The sequence below is a fragment of the Erpetoichthys calabaricus genome, chromosome 5, assembly GCF_900747795.2.
Source record: "Erpetoichthys calabaricus chromosome 5, fErpCal1.3, whole genome shotgun sequence".
Lineage (NCBI taxonomy): Eukaryota > Metazoa > Chordata > Cladistia > Polypteriformes > Polypteridae > Erpetoichthys > Erpetoichthys calabaricus.
The window spans coordinates 227,057,943-227,071,810 of NC_041398.2; the positions used below are offsets into that span (position 1 = coordinate 227,057,943).

Consider the following 13,868-nt stretch of genomic DNA (forward strand, 5'->3'; position numbering starts at 1 on the left):
CAAACAGATGCATGTATCTTCTCGTTTTTGCCACCAGCCTCTCCTTGAAATTCATTATTTTGGTAGTCTATTCAAGAGAAATTCTTTGTGTAGTGTGCAATGAAAAGCCAGCGTGAGGGAGCACAGCTTTGTATCTGACATCATTTTTGTAGTGCTGCCCCATCAAGTATAAATCAGGCTTAATGCGGTAAGTATGAATAAGGCTCAAGTGAGTTTGCTAATTCATGATGTAAATATTTCAGTACCCATCTCATTTTCTGCCACTTAATCTGAGAACACAGGAGCCACAGTCTCAGCAGTGAGGCCCAGACATCCCTTTCTCCAGCCACATTTTTGCCAGCTCATATTGAGGGAGCGTAAGATGTTTCCAGCCCACCTGGGAAATATAATCCTTCCAGTGAGCACTGGATCTTCCCCAGGGTCTCAATCCAGCTGGTTGTGCCTTTAAAACTCCACAGGGAGGCATCCAGGACTCATCCTTATCAGATGCCTGAATTTCCTCAATTGGCTCCTCTCTGTGCAGAGGGTCAGCGACTCTACTCCGAGCTTCTCACCCAGTTTCTAAGGGAAAGCCCATACTCCCTGCAGAAAAAGCTAATTTTGGCGGCTTGTACCCATGATCTTGTCCTTTTGATCATTCTCCAAGCTTAGGACCATAGGCGAGGGTAAGGGCGCAGACTGACTGGTAAATGGAGAGCTTTGCCCTTTGGCTCAGCTCCTTCTTCACCACAACACACCGGTATATAACTGCACTTGCTGCCCTGATCCGTGCTGTGAACAAGACCCCGAGATTCTTCAACTCCTCTGCTTGAGGCAGTAACAGTCCACCTTTTTCTTGTTTCCTTGTTCCAATGGAAAATTCTCCACGTTAATTTGTTCATTCTTAATTCTTATCATTATTTAGAAATCATTGTGGCACATTGTTGTCAATGGATAGACTTTTTAGGGTAAATGCGTGTTACCAATTAATAGATTTCATTAACTGGCACAGATGAATTTTGTGTCCACTGTTAATTTATAGCAGTAATAAAGTTTCATGGATGCTTCACAGGGGCTCCCTAAGCTTTCAGCCTTCCACACATATCATTTTTCAAGGCCATGCTGATTCCCTCCATTTCTCTGTTAATTTTTCTCATCCATCCATCATCTCACCTGCTTTTTTTCTGTTCAGGGTCACAGATGCAACAGGACCGACCCTTCATGGATCATCAGTCCATTGCTCTCCCGGAAACCCTGTTATTTCCTGATAAATGTTGGCTCTTTCAAGGCCGTGCACCTTTTCTCTTTGTTTCTACCAGAAACTGATTAGCTTTGGCATGATTTTTTAAGTGAAGTCATCAACGCTCTGTCATTGAGTCAGGCTTGGGCTGCTCGTGCTGCTATTTGATTTATTCCTTGTCTTCGTGTGTTCTTGATTCCTAACTACATTTTGTCTTGTAATGTATGTTTAATTTCAACTCCTGTCGTTTTTCAACCATGGCTCGCCTTATCTCAGAATAGTCTGCAGATTTTGGATGTAGGAAAAACAAAGCCATGTATCCCAAAGAGTCCTGGCACCCACAAAATTGCTGAACTGAGAGTTTTATGGTTAGTCCATTTATTGTGTAGTGTTCTTTGTGTTAAACTTTAAATTAGAAGGCCGCTAGTTCAGTCACCACATCTCACTCAGTAAGTGAGTCATTTAACCAGCTTGTGTCCCAGATGGTCGGTCATGCGTTCATTATCCAGACTCGCTTTTGCCAGATCGAGACTGCAGTCCAGGGCATCACCCAGCAGCTCTACAGTAGGCACTATCACATTGTTAAGGTGCAAACCCCAACCCAAAATTGACCAAAACAACAACAGCATTTATTTCTGTAGCACATTTTCATACAAATGATGAAACTCAGAGTGCATTACAAGATGTCAAAGAAGTGGTTACATGCAAAGCAAAACAAATTAAAACTAGATTAGAATATTAATCCGTAAATAGTACAGAAAAGATAAATAATACACACGTACATAAGATAAATATGTAATTAAGAGAAATTTGATTACATCTTGCCTGAAGAAGGGGCCTGAGTTGCCTCAAAAGCTTGCATATTGTAATCTTTTTAGTTAGCCGATAAAAGGTGTCATTTTACTTAGCTTTTCTTTAATTAAGAGAAATAAATTCCTTAAATATAGAAATTTAAGTATCTAAATGACAATGTGATGATAAGGTCAGTTGGCCAGGGTGGACAGAAAAAAATGTAAAAACTCCAGTTAAGCTGGAGAAAAGAAACAGAATCTGTAGGGGTACCAAGCCAAAGGACCAACCAGCCATCACTGGGCATCCTACCTAACATAAATGTTTTTAAGTCGTTCTTTATTATTGTTTTTAAAGGACTCCTCGTCTTAGAGGATTCGAAAGGTGAGGTGTTTGCTTTAAATCAAACATTGCAGGCGGCTGCACAGGATTTTGATCAGGTGGTGCTGGTGCAGAACACAGAGAAAAATAAAGATTAATTAAGAATGAAGATTCACTGAAGAGTTTGGTAGTTTTATACATATATAGTTTATTAAACTCCTTGGCGTTACATTTTTTCCTCAAAAAACATGTAAAAAGCATTGAATTTTTTTTGCCTTGAAAAATGACATTTTTATTAAATCACATCTTTCTACTGTGTAGCAGTAGGGGGCGCTAGAGCTCCCTTGAACCCTCAGGTACAACAACAGCCACGAGGTAAAAGTATAATTATTATTTATTAAATAATAATAGTGTGCACCAAGCACTCTACACTCCACACTACACATATAAATACTCAATTCTCTAACTAAACACAATTCTCTCTCTCTCCTCCGCTCCCAGACACTTAGCCACCCTTCCTCCCAGCTCAGCTCAGTGTCTGGGCTTTCCCAGAGTCCCTTTATACCCCCTGACCCAGCGGTGTTCCTGCCCAACAGTCCACAAGTCCTTATTACTTCCGGGTCAGGGTAAAAGTCCTTTTCTTCAGCCTGGAAGTAGGTCATTTCTCCTGTTCATATGACCAGGATGTACTTCCAGGTTATAGGGCACGTAAGAGTCCAACAGCCTCCCTACAGCGACTCCCGGTGGTCCCCCAGGTATCCAGCAGGGTTGTGCATAGAAACTACAAAGTCCATGAGGCCCTGCTGAAATTCGGGGTGCATCCATGCTGTCGGAAGAGGTCCTTCTGGCGGCCTGGGGGTGAGGGCCGGAAACTTTCACCGGCCATCCATCACAATTCCCTCCCCTTAGCGAAGCCAACTGGGGCGGCGTGTCCAGCCCCGCGAGGGACGTCCTCCCCCAGGAGGACACGTCAGTTGGGCCTTGGCCGTGTTTTCTAGGCCCCCCAGAGAACCTTAGGGGAACCGTGTATTGTCTGTCCCACCGATCTCCTGTCCTCTAAGGACAACTTTGCCACACGTGGCCCGGCCAACGACAGTTGTAGCAACGACGTCGCCCTCCTGGTAGTCTTCTTCCGCGAGACTGGAAACACCGCGGGAACTCCATCAGCTCCACCCTTTTCTCCGCCAAGGGAGGTTTACTGGCCGTCTCTGTATACTCAGCCCTTTTCTCCACCTTGTCAGGAGACCCACGTTTTATTTTGGGGATCTCCTGCTTACTCTGGGGCCGGTGCACAGCTTGGGTTTCTCTATTGGGAAAAGAGAGCCCCTTTGCTGTTTGCACGCCCGTTGACCTACACTTCTTAGGAGGCGGCGTCATCAGCACCACATCTCTCTGGGTAACAGCACTTTTCAGCTGTACCGGTTCGATCGCCGCTTCCCCCACCCCTCCAGTTACCAGCGACAACTCCCTTATAACGCGGGTCGGGGTCTTGAGGTCCGCATCGCTCCGGGAAGCCGTCTCGTACAGCTGTCCCGGTTCAATCAGTCCTTCCCCCGATCACTCAGTTACCATACCACGCTCTACTGTCAGGCACACAGTGCTTTGGCACCCGCTACTTATTAACCGTGGGGCCGGATTACACTGTGTCCCTTTATACTGTACGATACGGGTCGGACTCACCTGTATTCCTGCATCGATCATCACTGGAGCTTCTCGACCCAGTCACCGTAGGAATTCCGTTAGATCTTTCAGCAGCGCCTCAGCTGTTGCTCCCGGCTCTTCCACTCGATCCTTCAGCTCCTTAAATCCCTGAAAGAAACCATACACGGGCTCGAGCAACTTCTCGAGATCCCGCATGTCCACAAAGTTATTTAATTCGACCGGAGGTAAGTCTGCTTCCGCCTTCTCCTTACCTGCCGGTCGGGAGCCAATGAGCACGTCCGTTGTCGGCTCATGCTTGGTTGGGTCGTGCAAAGGCTCTCGGGAATCAGAGTCTTTAGAGGGACGGGTGGCCGCTCGTGGCCGACTGAGATCTGCCTCTTCTAATTTAACAGCCGACCCTTCAGTCACATCCCACCCTTCTTTACCTTGTTTTAAGTCCGGCGCTGCCTCGCTCGCCTCCCCCTTCCCTTTTAGGGAGTCTGATTCCATTGGGGAACACACGACCTCACTAACGGACTGCCGTTGACCTTCCTCCCAACATCATTCGGGTGGAAGCATGAAGCACGTGTCTGCCAATGAGCAGGTGTCTTCCTGGTCAGGTGACTCGTTGTTTTGGTGACGATATACCCAACCTGCACCAGGATAGTCCATGTGTTCGTCGTCGACGAATAGACTTCTCGCTTTCAGACTCCTAGATTGGCTCGCCATCTCTCCGTCGCGGCCATCTTGCCTGAGTAGGTGAGAGGTGTCCGTCTTATGGTCCATTTCGTGTCGCTCAGCCTCTGCAAAATAAGAATACACAGTTCCCAGCGCCACGGGCATTGTCCCGGCACATACCTCGGAATGTGGACGATCCAGTCTCAGTTCATTATAATAATCTTCTGGAGTTGCAATCCCACAGCGCTCCGGTTGTTGCCCCGCTCGGGCTTGCTCGGCTTTAATCAGCGTTCGGCCTTCTGCACCCCCAGTCAGGTAAGTCCACACTTTCTCGGCCTCTGTAAGGTTCTGTACCCAGTTGGTATTGCCCTTCTTTTTTCCGGACTTTTTCCCCATCTCGAACCAATACGAGACAAGACTCATTACCGTAGTATCGCGTGTAGTGGGGTTTGTTTCTACCTCCGTGTTCGGGGCCGCTACCTTCTTAGGGTGTTCTGCTATCGCAGTTTTTGTTATAAAATCAGGTCCTCTGCCAATCGACTGCCAGAGAATCCTGTCGACTACGCCAGTGTAGCAGTAGGGGGCGCTAGAGCTCCCTTGAACCCTCAGGTACAACGCCAGCTACGAGGTAAAAGTGTAATTATTATTTATTAAATAATAATAGTGCGCACCAAGCACTCTACACTCCACACTACACATATAAGAAACCAACACTATTCTCTATAAACACAATACCAATCCTCCTCTCCCAGACACTTCGCCACCCTTCCTCCCAGCTCAGCTCAGTGTCTGGGCTTTCCCAGAGTCCTTTTATACCCCCTGACCCAGAGGTGTTCCTGCCCAACAGTCCACAAGTCCTTATTACTTCCGGGTCAGGGTAAAAGTCCTTTTCTTCAACCTGGAAGAACGTCATTTCTCCTGTTCATGTGACCAGGACGTACTTCCAGGTTATAGGGCACGTAAGAGTCCAACAGCCTCCCTACAGCGACTACCCGTGGTTCCCAAGGTATCCAGCAGGGTTGTGCATAGAAACTACAAAGTCCATGAGGCCCTGCTGGAATTCGGGGTGCATCCATGCTGTCGGGAGAGCTACTCCTGGTGGCCTGGGGGTGAGGGCCGGAAACTTTCGCCGGCCATCCATCACAACTGTAAAATGTGTATTTAGTGCAAAATATTAAAAGTAAAGTCAGAAGTGTTAAAAGTATAATGATAAAAGTAATAATGATGAATAATAATATGAAATGAATAAAAATAATAATGATGATGCTAATACTCTATATTCTGTCAAAATGCTATATGCATTTTGTGTGGTATATCTTTGAACGGTGTTGTGATGTGAAATTTTGTATACAACTTGATAAATATTTTGTATGTCTTTATTTGTAAATTAGACAAAGCAATGTAATATTAGTGTTATATTATAGAGAAAAGCCAAGCAAAATGACACCTTTTATTGGCTAACTAAAAAGATTACAATATGCAAGCTTTCGAGGCAACTCAGGGCCCTTCTTCAGGCAGGATATAATAGCAGCAATGGTTTGAAGGTTTAAGAACCCCTTCCCCCCTTTAGGAACAGGTCTCTTTGAATTTTACGATAGGGGTGGGGGGGAGTGCCTCAAACCAGTCTATCTATCTATCTATCTATCTATCTATCTATCTATCTATCTATCTATCTATCTATCTATCTATCTATCCATCCATCCATCCATCCATCCATCCATCCATCCATCCATCCATCCATCCATCCATCCATCCTACTCATTCCAGGACAGAAACTTGGATAGCCTGGCTTTGGAGTTTTTTTTCCTTGTTGCTTGTTAAAGGAAATGTGATTGTTGTAAGCCAGCCGTTTACGTGATAAATGTGGATAGTGTGTGTCTAGCTGTGTAAACTTTGTTGAGCTAGATAGCTGCATTACTGCTGTCCTCCTTCTCTTGCTTCTGTTTTGTGTGTAACTGTTTCCATATTTTGTGAGGTTTTCTTTTTGACAATAAATGGAGTCTGTTTTTTTGTTTTTTTAGCTGGTTTAGGTTTTTTTGTGTGTGTTTTGTCTCTCTCTCACTTGTGTGCCCCCTATTTTATATACCCCTAGGCCTTTAGTAGGCCATAACAGTATGGTGAACATTTTAAGAAGAAAAATGACCCACAGTTCAGTTCATCCAAAAACCCTGTTTCTGCGTTTTGTAGGATTACCTGCATTCCCACAACTCCCACCCCATACTGGAAGACTGTAGTCACCTCCTAACCAAGGATGGTTTTCTACATTTACATCTACATATAGTTCCCTTTAACCAAAGGCAGCATTATGTTATGTATTAATCGTCATGTTTAAACTGACAGTAGCAGAATTAAGGGAGCGGTGTGTAGCTCGGTGCAAAATTGGCTCAAACACAGGAAGTAGAGTGTAATGGTGAGGGGATCTTAATCATAATTAAGTGGTATTAAAAGTGGCATCCCTCAGGAGTCATCGCTGGGGCTGCTGCTGCTCTTTTTAATCGACACAGATGATCTGGACAAGAATACTATCAAGAAGCTGGTTAAGTTCGTAGATAATGCCAAACCGAGTAGAAGGCCAGATGATATAGACTCAGGGACCTGGACATTATGGCAGATCTTCTTATATAATACGCTACTGTGGCTGTTCATTTGTCTGTCCAGGATTTTAAATCACCTGTAGCTCATAAACCGTTTGAACTATTGACCTGAAATTTGGTACACGTGTACTACGTGACCTCTACTATACGCTTTTGGGGTGATGATTTTATTCCTCTTTTTATTTTTGTTCTATTTTATTGCAGAATCAACTCTTGGCAGCAGGGCTGCCGTGCTGCGCATGCATACGGCTAAATCATTCTTGAGGCAGATTGAAGACTTAAATGCCAGCTTAAGTGAAAAATTAAGAAAAAACGTACTAAGTAATTGCAACACAAACACTGACTTAATCAGTTTTAACGCGAAAAGATGCAGACGAAAAAAGAGAAGAAGTGGGCCACTAAGGAGGAGAAAACAAGAGCTGCTCAGGAAGCAGCAAGCGCATCAGCCTCTGAGCAAATGAATGCTAAATGTACAGAGAAAGAGGATGAGAACTAGGAATGTTCAAGTCAAGTGTATTCACTGCACGTTATCGTACAGTGCGCCGTTACTGGTAAAGAATAATGAAAACTAGGAATGTTCAAGTCAAGTGTATTTACTGCACGTTATCGTACAGTGCGCCATTACTGGTAAAGAATAATGTAAGTAAATCTAAAGGATTACTTGTAGGAAATAAAAATGTCAGATATGAATACACAATGAGAGGTTTATAACTTGAAAGTTCCCTTTATGAAAAGGACCAAGTAGTCTAGGTGGTCTCATCTCTATCGACCTATCTGGCCTTAAAATTATGAAAGGAATTATTACAGTGAACCCTTTCACTTTAAAATGAGTTCAACAAGATCAGTGGGACACGGTTAGAAACTTAATGTCAGATTTCACACAAATGTTAGAAAATTATTGTTCATTCAAAGATCAATAGGCACATGGGATAGATTAGGAAATGGAGCAGTGGACCTTCAAATCTCGACTTGATGTTATTTTGGGCAATGTAGGTGACCAGGATGGCTGAGTTTGTTGGGCTGAATGGCCTGTTCTCATCATAGTTTTCTAATGTTTTGATTTTTGGAGGTGAGCGAGAGTTTGCAAGAAAGTGTACCACACAGTAAGAATCTTCATTTTTTTGTTAGTGTGTAAAAGCCCCATACACCATAACAGTAAAATTTAAAGTTGTCAATGAGGCCAACAAGTCAGCAGAAACTGAAAGTCAGGTTGACAATATCTGCTAATTTTTTTTTTTGTTTCTCAGGGAAGTCTGTGTGAAGCAAGATGGGAGAGTTCACCTCACCGTGGTTTACTTTGGCAAGGAGCAAGTTGCTGAGGTTAAATCAATCCTGGAAAACACATCAAAGTAAGTAAAAGAACACATTTTACAAAATGATTTGTGAAAATTTGTCAGACATGATTAATTTAAGAAGAATTACAGTCTAGTGGTCAACAAACCTCATCCTAAAGTGATTCAAGTATTCCTCACAGCTGTGACAGGGCCACTTGTCTGCTTCTCCTCCTTCTTGATCTTTACCCACAATTAAAATCGTCTGGCAGGGTGAATTTGGTCTTTATCTAAATCATCTGTGTTGATTTGTGTTCTTTTCAAGTCAAGGGGCTGTACTTATTCAGTTTCAGGGAAACCATTTATTTAATTAAAGATTGGTTACATCAGATAGTTGGCTGCCAGTGTGAATGGCATATGCTGCCACACATGTCTCCTCATCACATACATAATATTTATAGAAATGTTAAAAAGAAGGCAAACCTGTGTTTGAAGATTGAAAAAGGAGAAAACAAATTAAAGGTTTCAATTAAAAGAATATTTTAGCTCCTGATCATCAGAATGATGAATAAAAGCCTGTCCTCAGTGAAGTCTTCCAGAAATAGGTTTGCCTAACTCTGTATTACTTGTTCCAACTACAAAAAAGAGTCCAAACTTACTAAAAGTCATGGTTCATTTAAACCAAAAACACATGAGGGATGACTAAAAGAAGAAACACAAAGCAAAGTCTTCTGACCACCTGGCCTGTCTGTAGCCAGTTATCTGTCCCATCTCACTGTTGGGGGTGGCTATCCATATGCCCACCAAAAATCAATGCACTGAAGTGCAATGTTGCTCTCCCTTTCTGCTCTATTTCTTTTTCTCCCTTCTCCTCAAAACTCTGAACACACTTCCTCCCTGTCAGATGAGTCCAAGCTCAGCTAGAACATTAAAAAAACATTAGAAATCTTTTGACAAGAACAGGCCATTGAGCTCAACAAAGCTGGCCAATCCCATCCACCTAAGTCCTCCAAAATAACATCACATTGAGTTTTGAAAGTCCCTAATGTCGTACTGTCTACCACACTGCTTGGTAGCTTATTCCGTGTGTTTGTGGTTCCTAATGTTTGTGTGTAATGGTAAGATATTGTACCGTGTTAGCCATTGTGGATGCAATGAGAAGTCAAGCAAAATGACACCTTTTATTGCTTTACTTGACTTCTAATCTTTGTGTGAAATTTACCATTAAGTTTCCAACTGTGTCCCCATGCTCTTGATGAACTCATTTTAAAGTTACAGTCTCAATCCACTGTGCTAATTCCATTCATAATTTTAAACACTTCAATCATGTCTCCTCTTTATCTTCTCCTGCTTAAACTGATAAGGCTCAGCTATTCAATCATTCCTCAAATGATGCACGTGGTTAAGTTCCGGGTCATCACTGCACTTACAACTGGAGACAGGGATGCCTTCTTCCAGGGGTTCTTAGGTGCCCTTTCCCAGCCAATGGAGTAACTGTACCCCTTAGCCCACTCTCACTGTTAAAGGTGTGGTGGCATCACTGGGTCAGCTCTTTTGCTAGCCCGTTTTGTGCCTTTTTCTCACTGTTGCTACTCAGCATTGACTTTGGAGGCATCCACTATAACAGCAGGCCTCGCCATCCCCCTGGCTGCAGAAGCCTGTTCACAGTGGTGTGCAGAGTGCTCTCCAGATGATTGTATGAACATTTTTGAACTTTTTTTTTCTCCTGCTCCAGTGACCCCTTGCTAGCATAGCTAGCTGTCACCCCGGCTTACAGTAAGTGGTGTGAAGTGAGGACAACATTGATAAGAATGTGTTGTGTACACAAGCTTTAAATAGAAAATGGTTCCTGGGAATGGATCAAAAATAACATTTGATGATATGAAAAGTCTAAATATAAAACACTGTAAACATTTGTAGGCGATCAGGGAAAGTAGGAAGTCTGTAATTTTATATTCTCAGATAGAAGAGACAAGGCTGAGTGATTGGCCTTTCTTTTATTTACAAAGGTTGTATCATTCCCCCATGTATCCCTTAATCTCTGTACAGTAGCTGAGAGTAACAAGCCAGGGATACACTCAGCATTGCAGCTCACCACATAAAGAGCAATGGGAATCTGATACGGGACAGTGGGTGAACATGGTGTCTGGATGGCAGCACCATCAAAACAACTCCTTTAGATGGGGTCAAATTGAGTACCTGCACAAAGAGACGTGACACACAGAAAATAAGGTAGAAACTGATTAAACATAAATGGAAAACAGCAGTATCTGTCCATTAATTAACTGATGAACTATGAGGAAATCAAAAATAAAGTCGCTATCCAGGAGACTTCAGCCAACTGGCCGCCAAGCCCTCTTGGGTTTTGTATAGTGGAGACTGTGCTGGCCATCCAATCTGATGAGAAAATCTTTCCATCTGATGATTTCGATGCTCCTTTATCCGAGATGACTTTTCCATATGCGGAATGGCAGCCTGGCAGTAGAACATTGGCACCAAATGTTATATCCAGATACCAAGAAGTGAAGCAGAATAGAGGAGGGTTAGTAACAGTTTAAAAACATCCTATTGTTTATATTTCTCTGCAAATGACTAACGAATGGAAATATAGTATGCACCACTAATCAGCAGCTCTAGTTAGGGTGTGCTACACTAAAGTAGTGAGTCTACTGCCAGGATTTTAAAGCTGAGACTGAAGGAGCATCTCTTATATTAGGAAGATTAAAGCTCAACCTCTCACTGTTATTTTATTAATCCTTGAAATCTTAATGAGATCTCAATATGCGCTCTGGTGGGTAAGTAGTGATAAGTTCTGATAAGTAAGCAGGCCCTTAACCATCCAAGGCTTTTAAGTTAAAAAAAGGTTTTTGAAATCAACTCTAAGCTTAACTGGCAGCCATTTATCAGATGTATGCTCAACACTTGAAAAATGTGAGCTTTTTTGCTAAAATATTGTTAAAAATCAACAGTGCACACATAAACAGGAAACCTAAAGCCTCATGAGAAGGATGTTTTGAATTGAGGACAGGACTCTTGACCAACAAATGAGGTCATTTCAAACAGTCCTTCCCATGAGGTTTTAGGTTTCCTGCACTGTGCACGCTGATAACTCCCTTTAATCATATCATCACTATAAACTTATAATATACAGTTACTGCCATCTAAATTTAAATGTATTTTTGTTTTCGGAGTTGGCATCAAATATTGCACATGGCTGTCCTTTTACTTCCTGGTCCAACGCCTTACGGACCTGTTAGCTGTGCCTCCTGACTGGATCTATGAAGAACTTACAGTGTCTCTTTACTTTTTTAAAAAATTAAAATGTCAACACTCTGTATGCATTGAGACCTCTCTGCAGTGTCCCTGCAGATAAAAACACTTACTTTCTGGGCACAGACATAGCAGGGACAGACATATGATTTGACGAGGAAAGCAGGAAATAGGAATTCCATTAGATAAGATCTGTAAAGGTCGACTAGCACAGAAGCATTAGGCCGCCCGATAACAATCTCTCTGCCTGTGCAGCTTGTTTACTTTATTTGACGCAACGTGTTGTGGACCACCAGGAGTGTAACGCTCCCCAAACCCCGACACAGACAGGGTGAGACACCAGATCAATACAATACATATTTTATTCAGGTGGGGTAAGCGTTTTTCTTTTGCTCCCCACTTCACAGCACAATACAAAAGCACCAACTAATATAGCACACAGCCCTTTTCTTCCTCTCTCTTCCTCCTCATGTTCCTATATCACTCCTCCTTGCATGTTTTGTCCTCCACCTCCCGACTCTGGCTCGTTTTGTGAGGCTGATCCCGTTCTTTTATATTTGCCAATCCAAAAGTGCTCCTGCTCTTCTGCCTATGTGTTCTGCAAGCACTTCTGGGTCAGGCGGAAACGTCATATCATATGCCTCTTCCACAGCACCCTCTGGCGGCACCCACTGTACCCAACAGGGCTGAAATGTTGAACTCCAAGTCCCTTGGTGCCCTGTGGGAATCTGGGGCACTGCTGTAAACCAAGGAGGCTGCCATCTAACATTTTGGGGGAGGCAGTGCTGTAAAGCAGCCACCTTCTCCCATCCTTCCATCTTTTGGGCTACCCAGCTGGGTTGGGCTGCCAGCTGTTGCTTACAGTATTTCATTTCAAATTAAATATTATTGAAGTTGTTAATTTGATTCAATTTCCTGTTGGTTTCTTCTGTGTGCATTTAGTAACATGATAAACATTGTATACTGTAAGTTAATTTATTTGATTCTGTATTTTTGTACAGTCACTTCTATTGTATTGTAAAATCTTCTCTTGTGTGATTTCCTGCAGTACCACTAAAGTGTAATTTAAATGGAAGTACAGTGGGGACCATTCCATGTTGATCAAAAAAAAGATACACTTGAATTCCACTTAACGAACATGATGACTATGTCTCCTCTTCTGGGGTCTCATGTATAAATAGTGCATACGCACAAAAAATGTTGCGTACTCCCGTTTCCACGCTCAAATTGCGAAGTATAAAACCTACACTTGGCGTAAAGCCACGCACATTTTCACAGTAGCTCAAACCTTGGCATACGCAAGTTCTCCGCTTGGTTTTGCAAACTGGCAGCACCCAGCATCAAAGCAATGCTACTGTTCCAGTGTGGTTTCCCTTTCTTTTTCAGATCCACATCCCTGACGTGGCTTTATAAATACACTGAAATTAACCGCATATTGTTTATTAGTTTAAGGGATCTGACTGTAATTAACCTGTAACAATATAATGGTCCACGGAATGGCCAAACTATTCCAAATACCATAGCTGCTTTAGCATTGTTACTGTCACTGCACCAGTCGGAGCAGCTGATCGGAAAGAGAATTATCAGTATACAGCATCAAGAACACGCTGCCTCAGCCATTCGCTATTTGAACTGTTCTCATCCGACAAATACTTCAGAACCTTTCCTGTACTGACCTCGCAGTTCAGAAACAGTTTCATCCCAAGAACTATAAACACACTCAGTCAGTCCATCAAGTGCTCCTTGTAGAACTGTTTATACTTATTAGTACAGTCACCTCTCTGTAAACTTGCGATACAGTTATAATATTGCACAACCTGTGCCACTTTATAAAGCGTGTATTTACATATGATGACGATATCATTTTTAAGATGAAATGCAGCAAAATATGTTTATTACATTATACAGATAAAATGTTAACATAATTTAAATAATCTGTATTGTTAATAATTAAACATGTAAGGACACAGTGTCGCAGTGCTAGCAACAAGCTGGTGCCCCGATTATTCCTGCCTCGCGCTGTATTCTTGCTGGGGCTGGCGCGACACTGTGGAAACACAAATGGATAGAATAATTAAACACGTA

The 13,868-nt window shown here is 42.7% G+C and overlaps 1 protein-coding gene across 4 annotated transcripts in view; it reads left to right on the top strand.

The window, feature by feature from the left end:
• Nucleotides 1-13,868, top strand: part of csgalnact1a (chondroitin sulfate N-acetylgalactosaminyltransferase 1a) — a 448,394-nt gene that overhangs the window by 333,618 nt on the left and 100,908 nt on the right. For all 4 annotated transcript variants that reach the window (XM_028802606.2, XM_028802607.2, XM_051928033.1 and 1 more), the window contains one exon: nt 8,490-8,591. In XM_028802606.2, coding sequence (XP_028658439.1) covers nt 8,490-8,591 — 102 coding nt within the window. The remainder of the gene's footprint in view (nt 1-8,489; nt 8,592-13,868) is intronic.